Source organism: Perca fluviatilis, chromosome 11 (assembly GCF_010015445.1).
Source record: "Perca fluviatilis chromosome 11, GENO_Pfluv_1.0, whole genome shotgun sequence".
Classification (NCBI taxonomy): domain Eukaryota; kingdom Metazoa; phylum Chordata; class Actinopteri; order Perciformes; family Percidae; genus Perca; species Perca fluviatilis.
Window position 1 is genome coordinate 28,636,048 of NC_053122.1, and position 18,748 is coordinate 28,654,795.

Sequence of the window (18,748 nt, forward strand, 5' to 3'; positions counted from 1 at the left end):
TATTGTCTCTTGTCATTTTTGTTGACCAGTCCAAATCACATCACTTAGTGTAAACATCAATAAAAAAGACAAGACGTTACATTATGAATGTCTAATTTATTATCATATTTCATGCTACTTTATAACAAATCACCATGCTATGTTAAATAGAATGAATGACATCAAATCTGATTTATATTGCAACCCATCAGATTCCACATAGTTCATAAAACTTTAATTTCCACTGTCCTATGATCACACTGTTCATGTTTCCCTGGAAATGCAGCAGCAATTATTTGATGAACTGTAGATAATCCTGTCTTTTCAAATAATCTCTTGTTTAACTTCTTGTCTAAAAAGACTTCATAGTGCTTTAAATAATTATGTCATAGAGACAAGATATGTTATACAGGAATCAAATATGAAATGACACTAAACTGAAATGATTAAAACAACTTTTTTTCCTAAGCTGAAAGGGAACATGATGTTTTTGTACTTACAGTTTTATAAAAAAAAAAATATTGTATACTGGAAACATATACACAAATACATACACATGAAAGTGTGTCTGTTCAGGGGCATCTTTTTTCTCTGTGAAACAGGAGCCCAACAGGCCTGTAATTTCTGTGTAGCAAAATGGTATAAATCACAGAGATGATGCTTTGTCCAAACATAGAGACATCAAATACAAAGCTTTAGTAGCTCTGTTGTTGTTGGGTTGAAATGTTTCCTATCACAAAGAACAAAAGGTTCCCTAGGAAAAAAAGACTCTACATAAGTGTCATACATGAATGTGTGAATTTAAAACTTACATTAAACTGGGTGATTACCTAGAAACAGTATATGGTGCTTATGACATTCTTTAAATGCAGGCCTTTCATTTGTTGTTCATACACAATTTACACTTAATGATGGGAAAGCATGTCTTCACTTTCTGTATTTGATCATTCACTTACTGAACAGCAGGAACATATTCATTCATTTATGCTTAGACTAAGTCTGATCTCAGTCCCTCTACAGCCTCTCTACAGCATGTTGGCCTCACAGGAGCCAGGCTGCAGTATCTGAAGAGTAATAATTAGTTTAACAGATTTTCTAAACCAGGGGTAAAACAAGGCATAGATCACAGGGTTTAGACCAGAGTTACAATAGAACAGATAGATTACAAAGGATGCAGATAAGGCACTGAGCAAGCTGTCACCTGCAATAAAGAAACCGTAATATGGGCAGAAACATATTAGAAACACAAGTACAAGAACACCAAGATTCCTGGCTGCTTTCAGCTCTGATTTCTTTGCCTTTGGAGTCACTGAAAGCTGGAGTATGACAGCTGTAATGTGAGAGCGCATGGCACGAGCCTGAGACACAGCCACGGCAAATACTCTCAGATACAGAGCTAAGATGACAGTAACTGGAACAATAAAGCTCGAAACAAGCTCAACAGTCACTGAGTTATTGGTAATGACAAACACACATGCTCCGTCCCTGGTTGAGTCGGGAGATCCTTTAAATAGAGAAAGCTGTAGGAAACAGAATAGAGCCAACACAGACAAACGCAGAATTGAACTCTTCTCGCAGTGACTTTGGTGGTGTAATGCAGAGGGTCACAATTAGCAACATAACGGTCAACTGATATGAGCACCATGTCACCTATTGAGACAGAGGTAATGATGCCTGAAAGAAGAGTATATGTAGCACACACAAAGTCACCAAGAAACCAGCAGGATGTTTTTCGGAGAACTTCTACAGGCATCAGCGCGAGGCCCACTAGAAGGTCTGAGACAGCCAGAGAGAGAAGGAGGATGTTGGTGGGTGTGTGGAGCTGCCTGGAGGGAAAGAGAAAAGCACCATTTAACCAACAAGAGTGACAAAACAACCAAAACCAGTATTCACAATGAAAATAAAAATCCATATGAGTTTGTATATTTTCCAAACCACCACATCAGTAGTGACCATATGTTTAAGTGTAGACAGTTAAAATTACTTGGTTGAGGTCATGTTGGACAGAAACAATGCTTAATACTGGTAAGAGAGTGGACATGAACAACAGTCCCTGGCATCAAAGTTAGACATTTGGAGCAACATTATTCAGTACTAGCTCAAAGACAATTCTTCTAAATGTACAGCAGCTGTTCACATTTTTAAGTTACAATTCCTGTAGAGAGAAGCTGAGAAGTTAATATCTGCCTGAAGTGGGAGATTGAGATGATGATGAGCAGGTTGAGAGCCACAGTGAACAGAGAGATGGAGTACAGCATAATGGTAAGTGTTTGGGGCCAAGGAGACAAGGGCTTTATGCAGGAGGTGTTTGGGAACTGTGGAAAGCAGAGCTCGGCTCCGTCCTCAACCTCCATCTGCAGAGATCTGCAGATAGCTGCAGCTCTGGCAGCTTTCTGAACTAACCTGAGTCATGTAACTGATTTATCTCTCTCACATTCTCTTCATCCCCTCCTCTTTCTCAGTCCCATGTTTGACTCTGATGCTCCTCCTCCCTCACTCTGCACATCACACCATCATCTTCATCACTCTCTCTGTAACAACTGCTTCTTACACTGTCTCTCTATCCAATATCTCATTTGCTATTATCTACCCTTGTTTCTTTTCCTTCATCCTCTTGTTGTTCTATAGATTACTTTCAACAACGAGGTCCATGTTTACATGCCAACAAAAGTCTACTGGATGACTTGGCTCAGCAGATGAAAAATCAGCGACGTTCCCTCTTTAGCCGTTAGCTCAGTACAGCATTATTGAAACCATACAAGATGGTGGCTAAGCCGCGTCATATATGGTCACTTTTGCCTCCAAAATACCAAGATGGTGTTGGCCAAAATGCAAAATCCTGTATTCAAAACGGCAGTCCACAAAACAATGGGTGACGTCACTTACGTTATGTCCATTATATTTACATTCTATGTTTAGTGCCTGAGCCACCGAGGCCCAGGCAATCAGTGTCCTATGCAGAATACTGAAAGCTAAGGGCATGGTTTAGGTGTGTGTGCTGGGCGACTGTTCGCTTAAAACAATGGAGGATACTAAATCCAATCCAATCCACTTTATTTATTAAGCACGATTTTAACAAACACAAGGTTTCCAAAGTGCTGCACAAAAAGATAAAACTGAATAAATAGATAACACAATAAAAGCACAATAAAAAGATGAGGTACCCAATATAAAGCTAAAAAGCAATAAAATCAAATAAGTAGAATAAATAAAAAAAAAACTAAAATGCACTGCCCGCACACAAAGAGGTTAGCTTAGATGCTGCAATAGTACAGCAATAGTTCCACTGTCCTCCGACATTCACACCGAAAACAGCAAAGAGAGTTAACCAGGGGGCTAAGTTGATTAACGGAACAAGTCATATTTACTTAGAGCCACTTTATCCAAAATGGAAGAGCATTATGTATTGAAGGAGAGGACCAGACAATTTTGTGTAGCGTGAGAAGACAACACTGAGCTTGGGTCAAAAGCTGCAGAAAGCTTTTCAGCACAGAAGCAATTTAAAGTGTGGGAGGAGCTTACGTGTTAACTGGGAAGTAAATCTAAATTGAAAGACAGGTTGAACAAAACACAGTGATGGTCATAGGCGCTGATTTATGTTTTCCTCTGTGGGTGCTCCCTTTAAAAAAAAATAAAAAGTAGTCAGAAAGAACCTTAGGAAATGGACAGCGCCGACACGAACACACCAAGGTTATAATCGTTAACAAAAACGAATAACGAAAACTAGGTGGGAAAAAACATTGTCGTAAAATGAAATAAAAATTAAAACGAGGCATAACAGAAAAAACATTGTCGTAAAATGAAATAAAAATTAAAACGAGGCATTACAAAAAAAACGATAACTAACTAAAACTAATGGTAAATGGTAAAATATGTGGACAATTTATTAAAGGGAAAAATCCCACGAATTTGAAAGTACATTTGAGAAACGCACAAGGAGGCTAACCTAGCTTACCTTAACAAGGAAAAGGAGAACGCAAAGCCCCCTTTCCCCGAAACAGAAGCTAACTCCGGTACAGGGCATGGATGTATGGGGTCAGGGCAGCATGACGGAGACAACCGCAGGACAGAGAACACTACAGGAGGGCTTTCACCGGCGACCCGATGGCTGCTGGTTAGTAAATACGCAGGAACATCAAAAGCGGCAGGAAGCATGGGTTAATATGTGTATTAATACTGGGATGTCTAGATAACTGTATGAGTAGATTGATTTCAAAAAGTTTGCCACTTTACTCAACCAAAGTTCAAAACACCTGTTCATGTATGTCTTCTTTAGTCTGTTGGCTATTTAGGTTTTTTCCTGGAACACGTCACTTACACATTTTGCACTTACACATTTTACACTTGTCTTGTGTAGGCTGTTTACATATTTGTGCTTATCATATGTACATTGTATGTACTGGTGTTATTGTTGAATACATTGTGAATACATATTTCTAAAATTGTATGATGTTTTTGTTGAGTTATTATTACACTTTTTACTTTTTCTGACCTTTTTTAATCTTGCCCCCGACAAATAACCCGTATTACAAAAAAAGACTAAAACTAGTAAAAAAAAATGTACCAGCCTTTTCTTTTTTTGCCTCGTAAAGGTGAAAAACAGGACTCGCTGTGTCTCTATGATCCTATCCTGTCCTATTCATGGTAGCCTACTCATGGACATTGCGCCGTCATCACGTGCTGTAGTAGGGGGTCCAGCCTTGATAATACTGCATGGGGGTCCGGTGTTGGCTCGTTACGCCACTGCATATAAGAGATGAGATGACTGACAAAATCAGGAGTAGCCTACGCGCACCACAACAACAACAAAACACTGGTGAATGTGGACCATAACACATGAGTTGTTGCAAAAAAGTTGCAACTTTTTTGTATAGTTCTTAAAAATAAAAAAATAAATAAAAAGGAAACTTGTTTTGGGAATATAATAATTAGTACTATTAATTAATTACTCTGGGCTGAGGATTTTCTAGGAACCTTACCAAAAAGGCTCAGGATGATGATATTGGTATAATATGAAAACGGCTGGTGGATTTAAGACATAAAATAATTTATTGAATGAATCAAATATGAACATATCTGATCTTTACATTGTTAGTTAATTTCCTATCCTGGGCTGGGACTAACTTATCATTGCACTTACAATAAACTAGCTGTCCTCAATTTAGGTCATTCTGTGTGTCTCATCTGCGTTTTTTCCTGCATCCACCGTGTGTGATTGTGTGTGTTTGTGTGTGTGCGTGCGTCAGTCGCGGGGGAAACGGAGCAACAGCCCCGCCCGCTGCAGACAGCTGACAAGATTGAAACAGCAGCAACTTTCAGAGACTTAAGAGTGAAAAATCGTTACAGCGTACATTGATGTTACAATGTATACATGTTGGCAGGACGGTCTGAAATGTTTTGCACGGTCTTTCGCTGTACGTTTTGTTGGTAAATGTGAGATGTTCGAGTCACACACACGTCTCATCTTCATAACGGCAACAAGGAAATAAATTTTACCCGTTCTCACTCCCACTTGGTCAGTAGCTGCACGTGGGATTGCTCGGATTGTGTTAGTAATGAAAATGCGATAGGGAGCCCCAGCTGTCAATCAATGTCTTCCAGTGATGCGGGCCCTTGATTGGACCAGGCCCGTAAGCAACCGCATACCCTGCTTACCGATAGTTATGCATCTGAGTCACTCAAATCTCATTGGCTACCTGCCAATGAGGCAGGTAGATTGACAGTGTTACCCGCCAATTGCAAAATTCACCCACATTTGGCGGGTGGGCGGGTGTTAATTTCATGCCCTGCTTGGAACACACACGCCTATTAACTCGATAATAAAGCCGTAAAGTAGGCTATCTTTCAACTCAGGACAGAGCCACTTCTCACAAATACAGATAGGATTGGAGATGAGAAGTTTAACTGACACGTAACCGCGATCAGCTTCGTGGACTGACAGCGACATAACCAATCACACCATGACAGACGCTCAACTTAGCACCGACTTCAATGTTTAATTTTAAATGAATGTAGCCTACTGGCAGTCTGGCACATGTGGGTGCTCAGCAGGGCCTGAAGTTAACTTTTTTGACCAACCAGCCAGTTTTTTTTTTGCCTCATAAAGGTGAAAAACAGGACTTGCTGTGTCTCTATGATCCTCTCCTGTCCTATTCATGGTAGCCTATTACTGATAATTCTGCATAGGGATTCACATAGACAGTGAAAGTTGCAAAAAGTAAAAAAAATATTTTGTATAGTTCTTTAAAAATAAAAAGGAAACTTGTTTTGGGGCGAATAATAATTATTACTATCAATTAATTACTCTGGCTGAGATTTCCTAGGAACCTTACCAAAAAAGCTCAGGATGCTGCAAATGTTGGTATAATATGAAAATGGCTGGTGGATTTAAAACAAAAAATAATAATTTATTGAAAGAATCAAATATGAATATCCGTCACTGTCAGTGGCTTGTTGATCTTGACATTGTTAGTTAAGTTCCTCCTGGGCTGGGACACACATTCATACGGTTTGATAAAGTACTTACTGGACTTTAACTTATCATTGCACTTACAATAACGGTCATTCGCTGTACGTTTTGTTGGTAAATGTGAGATGTTGAGTCAGTCACACACGTCTCGTCTTCAAAACAGAAACAAGGAAATGAATTTGACCCGTTCTCACTCCTGCTTGGTCAGCGGCTGCACGTGGGACTGCTGACATTGTCCGAGTAATGAAAATGCAATAGGGGGCCCCAGGTGTCAATGTCTTCCAGTGATGCGGGCCCCTGATTGGCTACCTGCCAATGTGGCAGGTAGATTGACAGTGTTACCCGCCAATTGCAAAATTCACCTGCATTTGGCTGGTGGTCGGGTGTTAATTTCAGGCCCTGGTGCTCAGTATTTTCTGTGGGTGCTCCGTCTATGGTCATGGTCAGTAGCATGCAGCTCTTCAGAGCAAATAGTCAAGATTTAAACCAAGTGTAAAAACAACGTCCAAAGATTGGCCAAAGATTCTTGAAGTCTAAGAATTTGTGTAATTTGTCTAAGGTCTGTAATTTATTTCATTAAGTCAACCTGGATAAATGGAATTGCAATGCAAATGCAGGATTTTAAAATACTGTAAAAAATTTATGAATCACTAGTAAATTATTAGGTTTTGCTCTTTGTCTATTACATTCACTGTTGGTTAAACTGGTCTGGTTATGAATATTATTCATGACACCTTCATAAGCATTTGATGATTAAATCTATCTTCATGACAGGCTCAAAATGTTTGACTTTACTTGAGGTCAAGGAAAAATATTCAAGACACAATTATAATGCTGTCATGACAGCCAATGTTAAAAACAACCTCTTAATAACAGTTTAATGTAATGTTTAAACATAAAGCTAAATAGTTTATTTAAGTTTGATAATTGTGCTTTTCATCACATATTTATGACAGGTTATGTTGTCTAGGTTAATGTCAAGTTGTCATGACATGACATCTCGGACAATGCTAACTTTGCATTAAAATTGTCATAATTTACCGAATGACACTTAATGACAGCAGTGACTGTATCATGTCAGTCTTATGCACACCCCTTCAAATAAAGTGTTACCGAGTTTTCATGCATGGCAACATGGATTTCTTAGGAAGATAAATAATAATAATAATAATACTGGCAAAAACAATAGGGTCCACGCAGCTTCGCAGATCAGCCCCTAATAAAACGGATTTGAATCACCAACTTTAGTCACCTGCAGTTCAAATGAGGAAAAAACCCAGATGGACACCGTCAGAATTTGAAAACAGTTCATATACAACACAGCAACCCCCCCGGCCTGGCCCAAGGTCCTAGGAGTACTGATAAAAGAACTGCATGGTGGTCAAAGTTCAAAGAGGGACGTTTTTAATGCTCCTCTACCAAGTCTCAGTCAGAAACAAGCTTATAAACCTATGTTGTAGAGCCTGCTGGCAGACTGAATCCCAGTCTAAAGGCTGATGAGTTTGCTAAAGCAGACCGCTCTGCAACCAATAGACGGAAGTTGGCCAGAAAGAGAAACAGATTTTTCAGTGCTCTTCAAAACAACAATGAGAAGGTTAAAGTCCTTTTCCATTTCATGATAAAAACGTACCATTGGTTCAACGATGAACCAAAATACGCACAATGGACGCCAGGAGTGAGAGTAGAACGTCCACACCTTGGCTCCGGTAACGCAGTGTGTGATGGTATTAAAAAAAACGTATGCCCCATGTGATGTCGTCACCAATGAGTATTGTAGTGGGCAAGAAAAGAGGGATAGGGTACGTGTGGATGGCTGGTGTCAGGGGAAGGGGAAGGGGGGCCATGGCCACAACACCCTTGGCCAAGGAGAATAAAGCTGCAGCAACCTCAGACGATGGGACGGCTTTCTTTTGGCCGCAAACCACCACCTCAGTCCAGGACAACCGGTCGCTAGGCGTCAAGCAAGAGGATGGATGGATGGTGGGCAGATGGATGAATCCCATGGTGTCGTATCTTGGAGAGGCGCAGATAGTGTTGAGATCCGCAGGGACTGATCATGAGCCACTTCCAAGCAGGTGGTAAGCAAGGCGTTTTTGATCTATAATTCCTCGGGAACAAACATCTTACCTAATGTCAGCAATCTCTTTGTTGGCATCCCTGATCAATGACTTGATCTTTCTGGGCCGAGGGAAATCTTCAGGAGGTGTGGAAGCAGCCGTGGGTGTAGTACTACCAAGATCTAAAATCTGTACTGTGAAAATGAAGCTTAAAACTGGGTGAAAGGTTAATTTAAGGCAGGGTGAAAAAAAAGTAAGAAGGGAAAAAGGGAAAAGCCAAAGACTCCAACACGGGGGTACCACCTGAGAAAGCCAAGGCGATACCCAATGAAAGATGCCAGACATCAGGGTGGCACCTCAACTAGTCCATTGAAGGCTCATTGAGTTCAGGAGATACTGGATCAGGGAATGGAAGGGCTATTCGGCTCAAGGAAGACAGGCTGGATGCTAATGATCCCAAGGCTATTGCACTGGGTGGCAGGCTGGGATGCCAACTGGATGCTAGCAGCCCCAAGACTAGCAGACTGGGAAGCAGGCGGGACAGCAGGCGTGAGGCTAGATAACTGGGATGCAGAAGAGGCTGGAGTGATATTTTCAGGGAACATCATTGAAATATCAACAATTCTAGGGCCTTATGTACTTCTGTTGAAAAGGGAACTGAAATAGTTACCCCTGAACGGTTTACCCACTGACTCAGTGTTTGCAAGTATTTGTCATTGTCAAATAAAAAAAATAAATACAAATAAATACACACACATAATAAGATATTATGTTGTTTTTGATGAGAGTGACTGGCCCAAAATCATTTATCCAATCATTGTGATGTGTTTTAACTATTTTGATGGCTGGAAAGATAAGCATCATTTGTTTGGTTTAGTGTCCAGACAAGAAATTCCCAATCATAACATCTGAATTCCCAGTTGTTGGTCAAAACATGCCTAAATATTATATATTTTATAAACGCTCATCTCATAGGCATGAGGCTATCAAATTTTTCACTTGAAAAATTAATAAGAAGACTGCAACTAGTGTTGCTACCACCTACGCGGGTATAAATAGTTACGGCGGTTTCATGACCTCACATATGCGCGTGCCAGCTGGGCAGTTACTGTAAAACACACTTTACACTGATGAATGCCCTGCAGGCTTGCAAGCCGTGGTGACCCATGTTCTTAGAGACACGGTAGACACATTTGTTTTTGTATATCTTGACTAACGTTACGTTATGAATGTCTTGTATTTATTAAAATTGAATCTGATCTTTTAAAAAAAAAGTCTTTTCAAATGATCTGTTTAAAGCACTATGAAGTCCTTTTGGCAAGAAGTAAATACTTGTCACAAAGACAAGAAATGTTACACAGGGACAAATATGAATGGCACTAAACTGAAATGGTTAAAACTGAGTTTGTCCCTAGACCTGTACTACGAAGCAAGATTTGACGTTAACAAGGTAACTTCAGGTTCAGCCAACCCAGGGTTTTGTGTATCACGTCGGTGGATCACTTGTTACCGGGTTCAATCGCCGTGGTAACTTATGCTGAACACTTAACCTGGTCGGGAGCAGGTTATGTTGGAGATTAGAGCTCAACCGGTGTAAAAGCACGGCGTCACCATTCTTAGAAGATCCGAGTCTGATCTCAGACCCTGCAGCAGCCTCTCTACAGCATGTTGGTCTCAGAGGAGCCAGGCTGCAGTATCTGAAGAGTTACAACTGCTTTTCTAAACCAGGGGTAAAAAAAGGCATAGATCACAGGGTTTAGACAAGAGTTTAAGTAGAACAGATATACTACAAAGGATGAAGAGGCACTGACCCAGTCGTCACCTGCAATCAAGAGACCGTAATATGGGCAGAAACATATTAGGAACACAACCACAAGAACACCAAGATTCCTGGCTGCTTTCAGCTCTGATTTCTTTGCCTTTGGAGTCACTGAAAGCTGGAGTGTGACAGCTGTAATGTGAGAGCGCATGGCACGAGCCTGAGACACAGCCACGGCAAATACTCTCAGATACAGAGCTATGATGATAGTAAAAGGAACAATAAAGCTCAAAACAAGGTCTACAGCTTTTACGACATAATCAACGACCAACACACATTCTCCGTAGCAGGAATTATACCTCCCCGGTTGAGTCAGGTCATCCTTTACACAGAGAAAGCTGTAGGAAACACAATAGAGCCAACACAAATAAACACAGAGTTTAACTCTATTCACAGTGATTCTGGTGGTGTAAAGCAGAGGGTCACAAATTGCCACATAACGGTCAACTGATATGAGCACTATGGTACCTATTGAGGCAACGGTAATGACGACAGAAAGATAATTATAAAGAGAACACACAATGTCACCAAGAAACCAGCAGGTTGTATTTCGGATGCTTTCTGCGGGCATCAGCACAAGGCCCACTAGAAGGTCTGAGACAGCCAGAGAGAGGAGGAGGATGTTGGTGGGTGTGTGGAGCTGCCTGGAGGGAAAGAAAAAAGCAAAATTTGACTAACAAGTCCTCATAACTAAATGACAAACAAACATGTTATGTTAGTTCTTTCTTAAACAATCATTCCAAAAACACTCATGAGTTTTTTTCTGATCTTTCATAGGAACAGGCCTTATTCTGAGCAGTCAGTTTGATTATCAAAGTATGAGAAGAACAGTTGTTATTGTAATAACATCATCAATAGCTCCCCCAAGCATCCCACTAAGCCATGACATTGAGACATCAAGCCAGCATGCACAATACCAGGACCCTGAAACTGACACAAAGGGTTCATATATCTAAAACTTCAATTGTTGACACAATAATCTTAACCTGAAGTGGGAGACTGAGATGATGACGAGCAGGTTGAGAGCTACAGTGAGCAGAGAGATGGAGGAAAGCAAAATGTGAATGAGCATCACTTCAAACCAAGGAGGTGTCAGCTTCCTGCAGGAGGTGTTGAAGAGTTGTGGAAAGCAGAGCTCTGCTCCGTCCTGTGTCTCCGTCATCAGTGGGAGGATGAGAGAGGCCTCAGCTCTCTGCTTCAAACTCTGTCGTACAACTGATTTATCTCTTTCTACCCTTGTCTCCACCCCTCCCTTTCTCCCTCTTAGTCTCTGTTGGACACTGATGTCCTTTTCTTGCTCTACACATCACAACATCATCTCCTACACTTTCTCTGTTAGTCCACAAGACTTTTCAATAATCATTTTTCTTTTCAATCCTCCAGTGTTCTGCCTTTCTGTCAATCTTCTGTCACCCCCAGATTCCAGACTTCCAGATCTCTACCTAGCTGAACACGTGCAACAGCATGGCCTGGAGCAGGTATAAGCACTTTAATCCTTAGACAATTGGGCAGCAGGTCAGTGATTCAGTTAGTTTCAAGCGTTTACACGTTTGCATGTAAAACCAAGCATCACGCGCACAGAGCCACCACCATGTGCCCGTGACTGTCTGCGTTGCGTGTGCTTGAGGGCAGACACGCTCTCGCAGGTGAACTCTCCTCTCAAATTTGATTTCTGCTTGCTCAAATGAAACTGAATTTTAACATTGTGGAGGCAGATACCGACGGAGGCCCCTGACAGTAATAAATACCTGGAATACCTACAAATTGCCTCAGCAGTTTATTCTGCAGTTTATTCTTTTCCTGCCACTTCTACCAGGGCCCATGCACTTCTAAGGAACTTTCCAGAGTTGGTCGGTCTCCCATCCACCTGCGCACTACTGCTTGACGCTCTTCACTGCCATCTGTGAGTGGGTGCCAGAGTTTGGCCAACAAGTGGCATTCTTCAGGTGAAAGCTCTGCTCCAGGACCTGGCTCTCTTTAGCCTGTTCCAGTCCCCTCTTAATCTTCCAAACTCTGCTCCTAGACCTCCAGTGCCTTCATTGGCCCTCTTAGCCTAGAAATCTAGATACACCCTAGTGGCAGCAAATGTAATTTGCAGCCAGGGTCAGTCTAGCAACTCTCTGTTGGCTTGCGAGCTAGAAAAACTAAATTCTGTTCAGGCCAATCACATCGTGTATAGAGTCGGTGGGCGGGGCATAACATAAGGACGGCAGAGTTGCGACGGTTCCGCGTGAATTCCCTGCTACTTGAAAACAAAGAAGATGGCTGCTGCTGCTGGCGAAGAGCGCTCTTTGGAATCGGTTTTGGCCTTTGGCTTTGGCTTTGGCCCCAAGTCTGGAAGACTTGGGAGTTAAGCACTGAAGTCATTCTTAAAAAAGGAAGATGTGTTCGGAGCCGACCGGATACGGCAAAAGTTGAATCTATCAACTAGCGTTGCTCTGGTTGGCTATGAGGAATTTGAAAGACAACCATTTATCCCGCCCCTCGGAGTGAGCCCTGCCAATGGTGAGTTCCCAGACCCAACATCTTGATGTGGGTCTGGCTTGTCAGGCTAGGGCCCTCTAGCACCTCTCTGGAGTCAAGCAGGTTGACCGCTAGCCCCCTGCTTGATTTCCTGCTGACTTATAACTATTCAGATTCTTGGCCTGCGTGCATATCCTTACAGTCAGCAAGCCTTGGGTCTTCCCATATAACCTTTCCATTGCAGTCTGATTGAATTTGGCTGGCGCTGTCTTGTTGTTAAGCACTAAAAAAATAACACCATTGGAGGTTCACCACCCACCCTGCAGGACCAAAAGATGCAGAAGTAGAACCAGTAGGATAATAAAGGGTCCAACAAGTCTTCCAAACCATATCACAATATAGTTGTCTTATTCCTACCCTCTAATACAACGCATAGGAGCATTATATGAATTAACACCCTATTGTTGGCAAGAATATACGCCCCACTACCTTCATTTTCAAACAGGACACGGTCCCCGGTCTCCTGGCTGAAAGTCCTGTGTTTGGTTGACTCATCCACCACCCCAACCTGCTTTCTTACACGGAATTTGGCGCTCTTATACTTTGTGTCCTTATTTAATGTTTTGCTCAATTGTCCCCTTCCATACATTTTGGTGTACTCCGGCAGCACTACAATCCTCTTTACCTGCTAAATCCTCCACTTTATTCACCAGCTGGTCTCTAACTGTCTATTTGCTGCTGAGCTACACCAAACTCTTTGGTACAGTGGGTTTTAGAGTCCTGAAATGGACTCTGAAGAGTGGTGAGCATCTGGCATTGTAAGGCATACAGTGCCTTGCGAAAGTATTCGGCCCCCTTGAACTTTTCGACCTTTTGCCACATTTCAGGCCTCAAACATAAAGATATAAAACTGTAATTTTTTGTGAAGAATCAACAACAAGTGGGTCCCAATTATGAAGTAGAACGAAATTCATTGGCTATTTCAAACTTTTTTAACAAATAAAAAACTGAAAAAGTGGGCGTGCAAAATTATTCAGCCCCTTTACTTTCAGTGCAGCAAACTCTCTCCAGAAGTTCAGTGAGGATCTCTGAATGATCCAATGTTGACCTAAATGACTAATGATGATAAATAGAATCCAGCTGTGTGTAATCAAGTCTCCGTATAAATGCACCTGCTCTGTGATAGTCTCAGAGGTCCGTTTAAAGTGCAGAGAGCATCATGAAGAACAAGGAACACACCAGGCAGGTCTGAGATACTGTTGTGGAGAAGTTTAAAGCCGGATTTGGATACAAAAAGATTTCCCAAGCTTTAAACATCCCAAGGAGCACTGTGCAAGCGATAATATTGAAATGGAAGGAGTATCAGACCACTACAAATCTACGAAGACCCGGCCGTCCCTCTAAACTTTCATGTCATACAATGAGAAGACTGATCAGAGATGCAGCCAAGAGGCCCATGATCACTCTGGATGAACTGCAGAGATCTACAGCTGAGCTGGGAGACTCTGTCCATAGGACAACAATCAGTCGTATACTGCACAAATCTGGCCTTTATGGAAGAGTGGCAAGAAGAAAGCCATTTCTTAAAGATATCCATAAAAAGTGTCGTTTAAAGTTTGCCAAAAAGCCACCTGGGAGACACACCAAACATGTGGAAGAAGGTGCTGTGGTCAGATGAAACCAAAATCAAACTTTTGGCAACAATGCAAAACGTTATGTTTGGCGTAAAAGCAACACAGCTCATCACCCTGAACACACCATCCCCACTGTCAAACATGGTGGTGGCAGCATCATGGTTTGGGCCTGCTTTTCTTCAGCAGGGACAGGGAAGATGGTTAAAATTGATGGGAAGATGGATGGAGCCAAATACAGGACCATTCTGGAAGAAAACCTGATGGAGTCTGCAAAAGACCTGAGACTGGGACGGAGATTTGTCTTCCAACAAGACAATGATCCAAAACATAAAGCAAAATCTACAATGGAATGGTTCACAAATAAACATATCCAGGTGTTAGAATGGCCAAGTCAAAGTCCAGACCTGAATCCAATCGAGAATCTGTGGAAAGAACTGAAAACTGCTGTTCACAAATGCTCTCCATCCAACCTCACTGAGCTTGAGCTGTTTTGCAAGGAGGAATGGGCAAAAATGTCAGTCTCTCGTATGTGCCAAAACTGATAGAGACATACCCCCAAGCGACTTACAGCTGTAATCGTACCAAAAGGTGGCGCTACAAAGTATTAACTTAAAGGGGCTGAATAATTTTGCACCCCATATTTATAAGTTTTTATTTTGTTTAAAAGGTTTGAAATATCCAATAAATTTTGTTCCACTTCATGATTGTGTCCCACTTGTTGTTGATTCTTCACAAAAAATTACAGTTTTATATCTTTATGTTTGAGGCCTGAAATGTGGCAAAAGGTCGAAAAGTTCAAGGGGGCCGAATACTTTCGCAAGGCACTGTATTGGTGGTGGTAGAGTGTGGTCACCCCTGAAGCGCTTTGTGTGTCTATGATAAAGCGCTATATAAATGTAAGGAATTATTATTATTATTATCATTAGAGCTGTGAAATCAAACAAAAACAGTAAAGGTTTGGGCTGTACAACCAAAATACCAGTGAGTTAAAAACAGTCTGTAGAGCTGTGAGGAGCTGCACAGTCAGGAGATAATTCTCTGTGGATTTGTGACTGGCAGCAACCCCTCTCACATTACACATGTTAATTGAATCCCTTTTTATTTAAAAAAAAAAAAAAAAATCTAAATAATTCCACTTGATTAAATTATTGCATTGTCAGACACAATATCAACTGAAAAAACATCACTGTTCAGTAATGATTACATCACATGTTGATGAGTTCATGCTGTTGCTTGTTTGTCTTCACACCTCTGCTGACAGTGACACCTCATTGGTCGAGATGTATCATCTGACTAACCCATGCAGGTGTGAACAAACTTCCTGTCCAGAGGGGTTCAGCACACCGCCTTTAGGAGCCACTAATGGGCTGCAAAACATTGTTCATAGAGAGGCAAATCAAATCTCACGGGACCTGACTGTTTGTGTGTCTGACAATGCCCACTATCCGCAACAAAGTAAATGGTCATTTAGCCCATCAAACACTGATCTATTGGGAGATGAGTTTGGCACACAGTTTTAGCTCTGCTAATTAAGACACCAAACTGTAGCATTCACACAAACTCTGCCTGATTGAACTTTCTGAAGACGACTTTGTTTTAATGCAGTTTTTCTTTTTAGAACTTAATTGGCCACCAAGCCAATTTTGTGCCTGATAAAGATGAAATACCGGAAATGCACGAGCATTGTTCTTGAACTTGTTAAGAATACACATTTAAGTGCTCTCAAGTTATTAACGATTAACTGCTGTCGTAATTCAGCCACTTACGAACCTGGCCATTGTTCCCAACTGTTTTTTTTTTTTACTTTTCTCTAAATCATCCTTCATCTTGTTGGCTGCTTCTTTCAGCCGGACTTTTCACCGCAGTAATGTACCTGCTCATTATGTACTTCCGTTTACTTTGTTGAGAATTGCTCTCTAAACCATGTCTCTTGTAAAGTAAGTAAGTAAAGTTTATTTCTAGAGCACATTTAAACACAGTTTAAGACGACCAAAATGCTGTACAAAAAAGCACTAAGTTGCTGTATTAACCCTTGTTTTGTCACTGGGACCCAAAGGACAACACAAGGGTAACAGAACAACTGTGGACGACTGCCCTGCATATTTTAAATGTGTGTCTGCATTAACACACCTGATTCTGATCAATCAGTCCAGTTCCAGTTAAGGAAAGTCATGTTATTAAGTCAACCCAGGCTGACTCAATATATATAATATACAATATATACAAATATCTAGAGGAGTTATCAACTGGACAATAGCTCACTGAGATCAGTATTTGCCTTTGGACCTGAAGATTGTGAGATCAAACAGTCACAATGTCACATCTTTTACATGATCAGCCATTGTTCTTTGGAAACCTTCCCTGCATGTTTGAGATGTTTCAGAGCATCAACACACCTGTCTGAAATTATCAGCTCATTAGTTTGTGTCCTAGGTTAAAGGGAAATTTCACCGCTGGAAAGCTGAATATATCTTTAAATTGGGTCACTAATGTAGTAGAAATGTGAAAAGAAAATTGAAATTGGTGCCTTCTAGGCCGAGATAAGCCAGAAAATGTGTTTTTGGCTCATATGGATGAAAGACACCAAATCCCAGAATGCACTTGCTTTGCTGCTGTATGAGGCCACTCCCAAGCCACGCCTACCCTTTACAGACAGACAGTGAGACGATCAACTCAACAAGTGTGTTTTATTGTCATTTCAACCATATACACGAAAAAACCGTTTCACCGTGACTCAAGTGGTGTTACACATTTAAAACATGCTTTTTTTTGGCCACAGCTGATACATTATCCGGACTTCTTTCAGCGGATTGATTGATAGCTCCAGAGTGAACAGAACTGTGTCCATGGCAACGCTCTGCTATGCATGGCAACGGTGTGTTATCCTTAGCAACGGTTTGTTATCAAGAAATAACCAAGCCCCCAGGAGGAGCGCTAAGTCTAAATGCCAACATGGGCTTAGCGGATAACGGTGGTACTGCACCCCATGGCCCAGAAAGACTTTTCACATAGACATTACATGGCGAAAGAAACGTCTATATTTCAGCGGATAATTAGTTTCGGGGTATATCAACCTACCAGCCCGAACACTGAAAGGGTCCTTGTTTAAAACGTTACGTTTTTAACATTTTTAACATTCACTAGAAGCGAATACAGAATTATTAAATTTGAAATGATGAACGCGCATAATGGACGCGAGCAGACCCACGGGACTGCGCACGTCCGCTCTCATGACTGTTCTCCCGAGCTCTTGTAGCTAGCTGTAATAATGGATATAGCTAATGGTTGTAATTCACCATGTGTTCTATTAATACGTCCATGGTATTATCTTATGAAGTTATGATACATCCGAGGGATGTATGTATGTTGTAAAGCCTGTTAAGTGGATGTAACGTCATTAGTGTTTCCCAAACTGACGGGGCTATCGGCTAGCTAGCTAGTTGCTAACATCAGGGTTAGCTAGCGTGGCTGTATTAAGATCATGCCTAGCTACATAACGTTACTACAGACATAGTGATTACATGGCCTTGGTTCTCTCTTATGATCCATCCGAGGGCTGTATGCTGTAAAGCTTGTAACGTGGATGAGAGATGAAGCCATGGATGAGCTCTGTTCACGAAACTGCAGGCTAACTGCTAGCGCTAGCTAGTAGCTAGCTAGCTAGTAGCACGACATAATGATTAAATCTCCTTGGTTGTCTAGCTAAATACATCAATCGTTTATTTAGTTAAGCATGTAAACGATCGGGAACAACGAAAACACAATGTTTAACGTTAGTGAATATTTTAGACAATGAGAAAACGGCGAGTTCATGAGTTCCCCCACTTGTAAGGACCCGCGAGATAAGCTCATGAACGAGCATGTTGCTACCGGTTGCTACGACAACACAAACAAATTGTTGCTAGTGCGTGTGTCCACCATGACGTCATGGGCCAAGAATGCGGAAAAGCCGAGCTCCATGTTGTCTTAATGCGCTTTTGAGCACTCTCATTGGAACGTACGGGGCTTCCTGCCGAACACTGTATCCAGTTCTCTTAATACATCCATGGAAATAACAGACCACATTCTACATTAGAATTCAACCAAGCCATGTAATAAAAGAAGGCTAACACATAGCTACTAGCATTAGCTCTTGGTGGGCTGTGGTATAAACATCGAGTATAAACACAGCCGTACATTTGCGTGGGATGTAGCTAGAATTGTCGGCATTTTACAGTCACAAACTCCACCAGCAGTTAGCAGTTAGTTGGATACAAATCACCCCATTTCTGCAACAGGCAGTCCGGGGTAACACAGCCCACCTCCACTAGTAGTCTTACCTTGTGAC

At 41.5% G+C, this 18,748-nt stretch overlaps 1 protein-coding gene across 1 annotated transcript; it reads right to left on the minus strand.

Annotated features, from left to right (window-relative positions):
* Window positions 1–1,004: 1,004 nt before the first annotated feature.
* LOC120567677 (trace amine-associated receptor 8a-like) lies at window positions 1,005–11,486 on the minus strand. Its single transcript, XM_039814646.1, has 5 exons — window positions 11,311–11,486; window positions 10,719–10,968; window positions 10,343–10,415; window positions 9,023–9,029; window positions 1,005–1,173 (listed from the first exon to the last, which is right to left on the minus strand). The coding sequence occupies exons 1-5, from the start codon at window positions 11,484–11,486 to the stop codon at window positions 1,005–1,007; spliced, it is 675 nt and encodes a 224-aa protein (XP_039670580.1).
* Between the last annotated feature and the right edge of the window lie 7,262 nt (window positions 11,487–18,748).

Excerpts from the sequence above, each read along its gene's own strand:
- LOC120567677 (XM_039814646.1), bottom strand. The coding sequence starts at position 11,486 with ATGACGGAGACACAGGACGGAGCAGAGCTCTGCTTTCCACAACTCTTC. Across the intron at positions 10,969-11,310 it reads ATCTCAGTCTCCCACTTCAG|GCAGCTCCACACACCCACCA; the intron begins GTTAAGATTATT and ends CTTTCCCTCCAG. Across the intron at positions 10,416-10,718 it reads TTTACACCACCAGAATCACT|TCAGAGCTGAAAGCAGCCAG; the intron begins GTGAATAGAGTT and ends AAGGCAAAGAAA.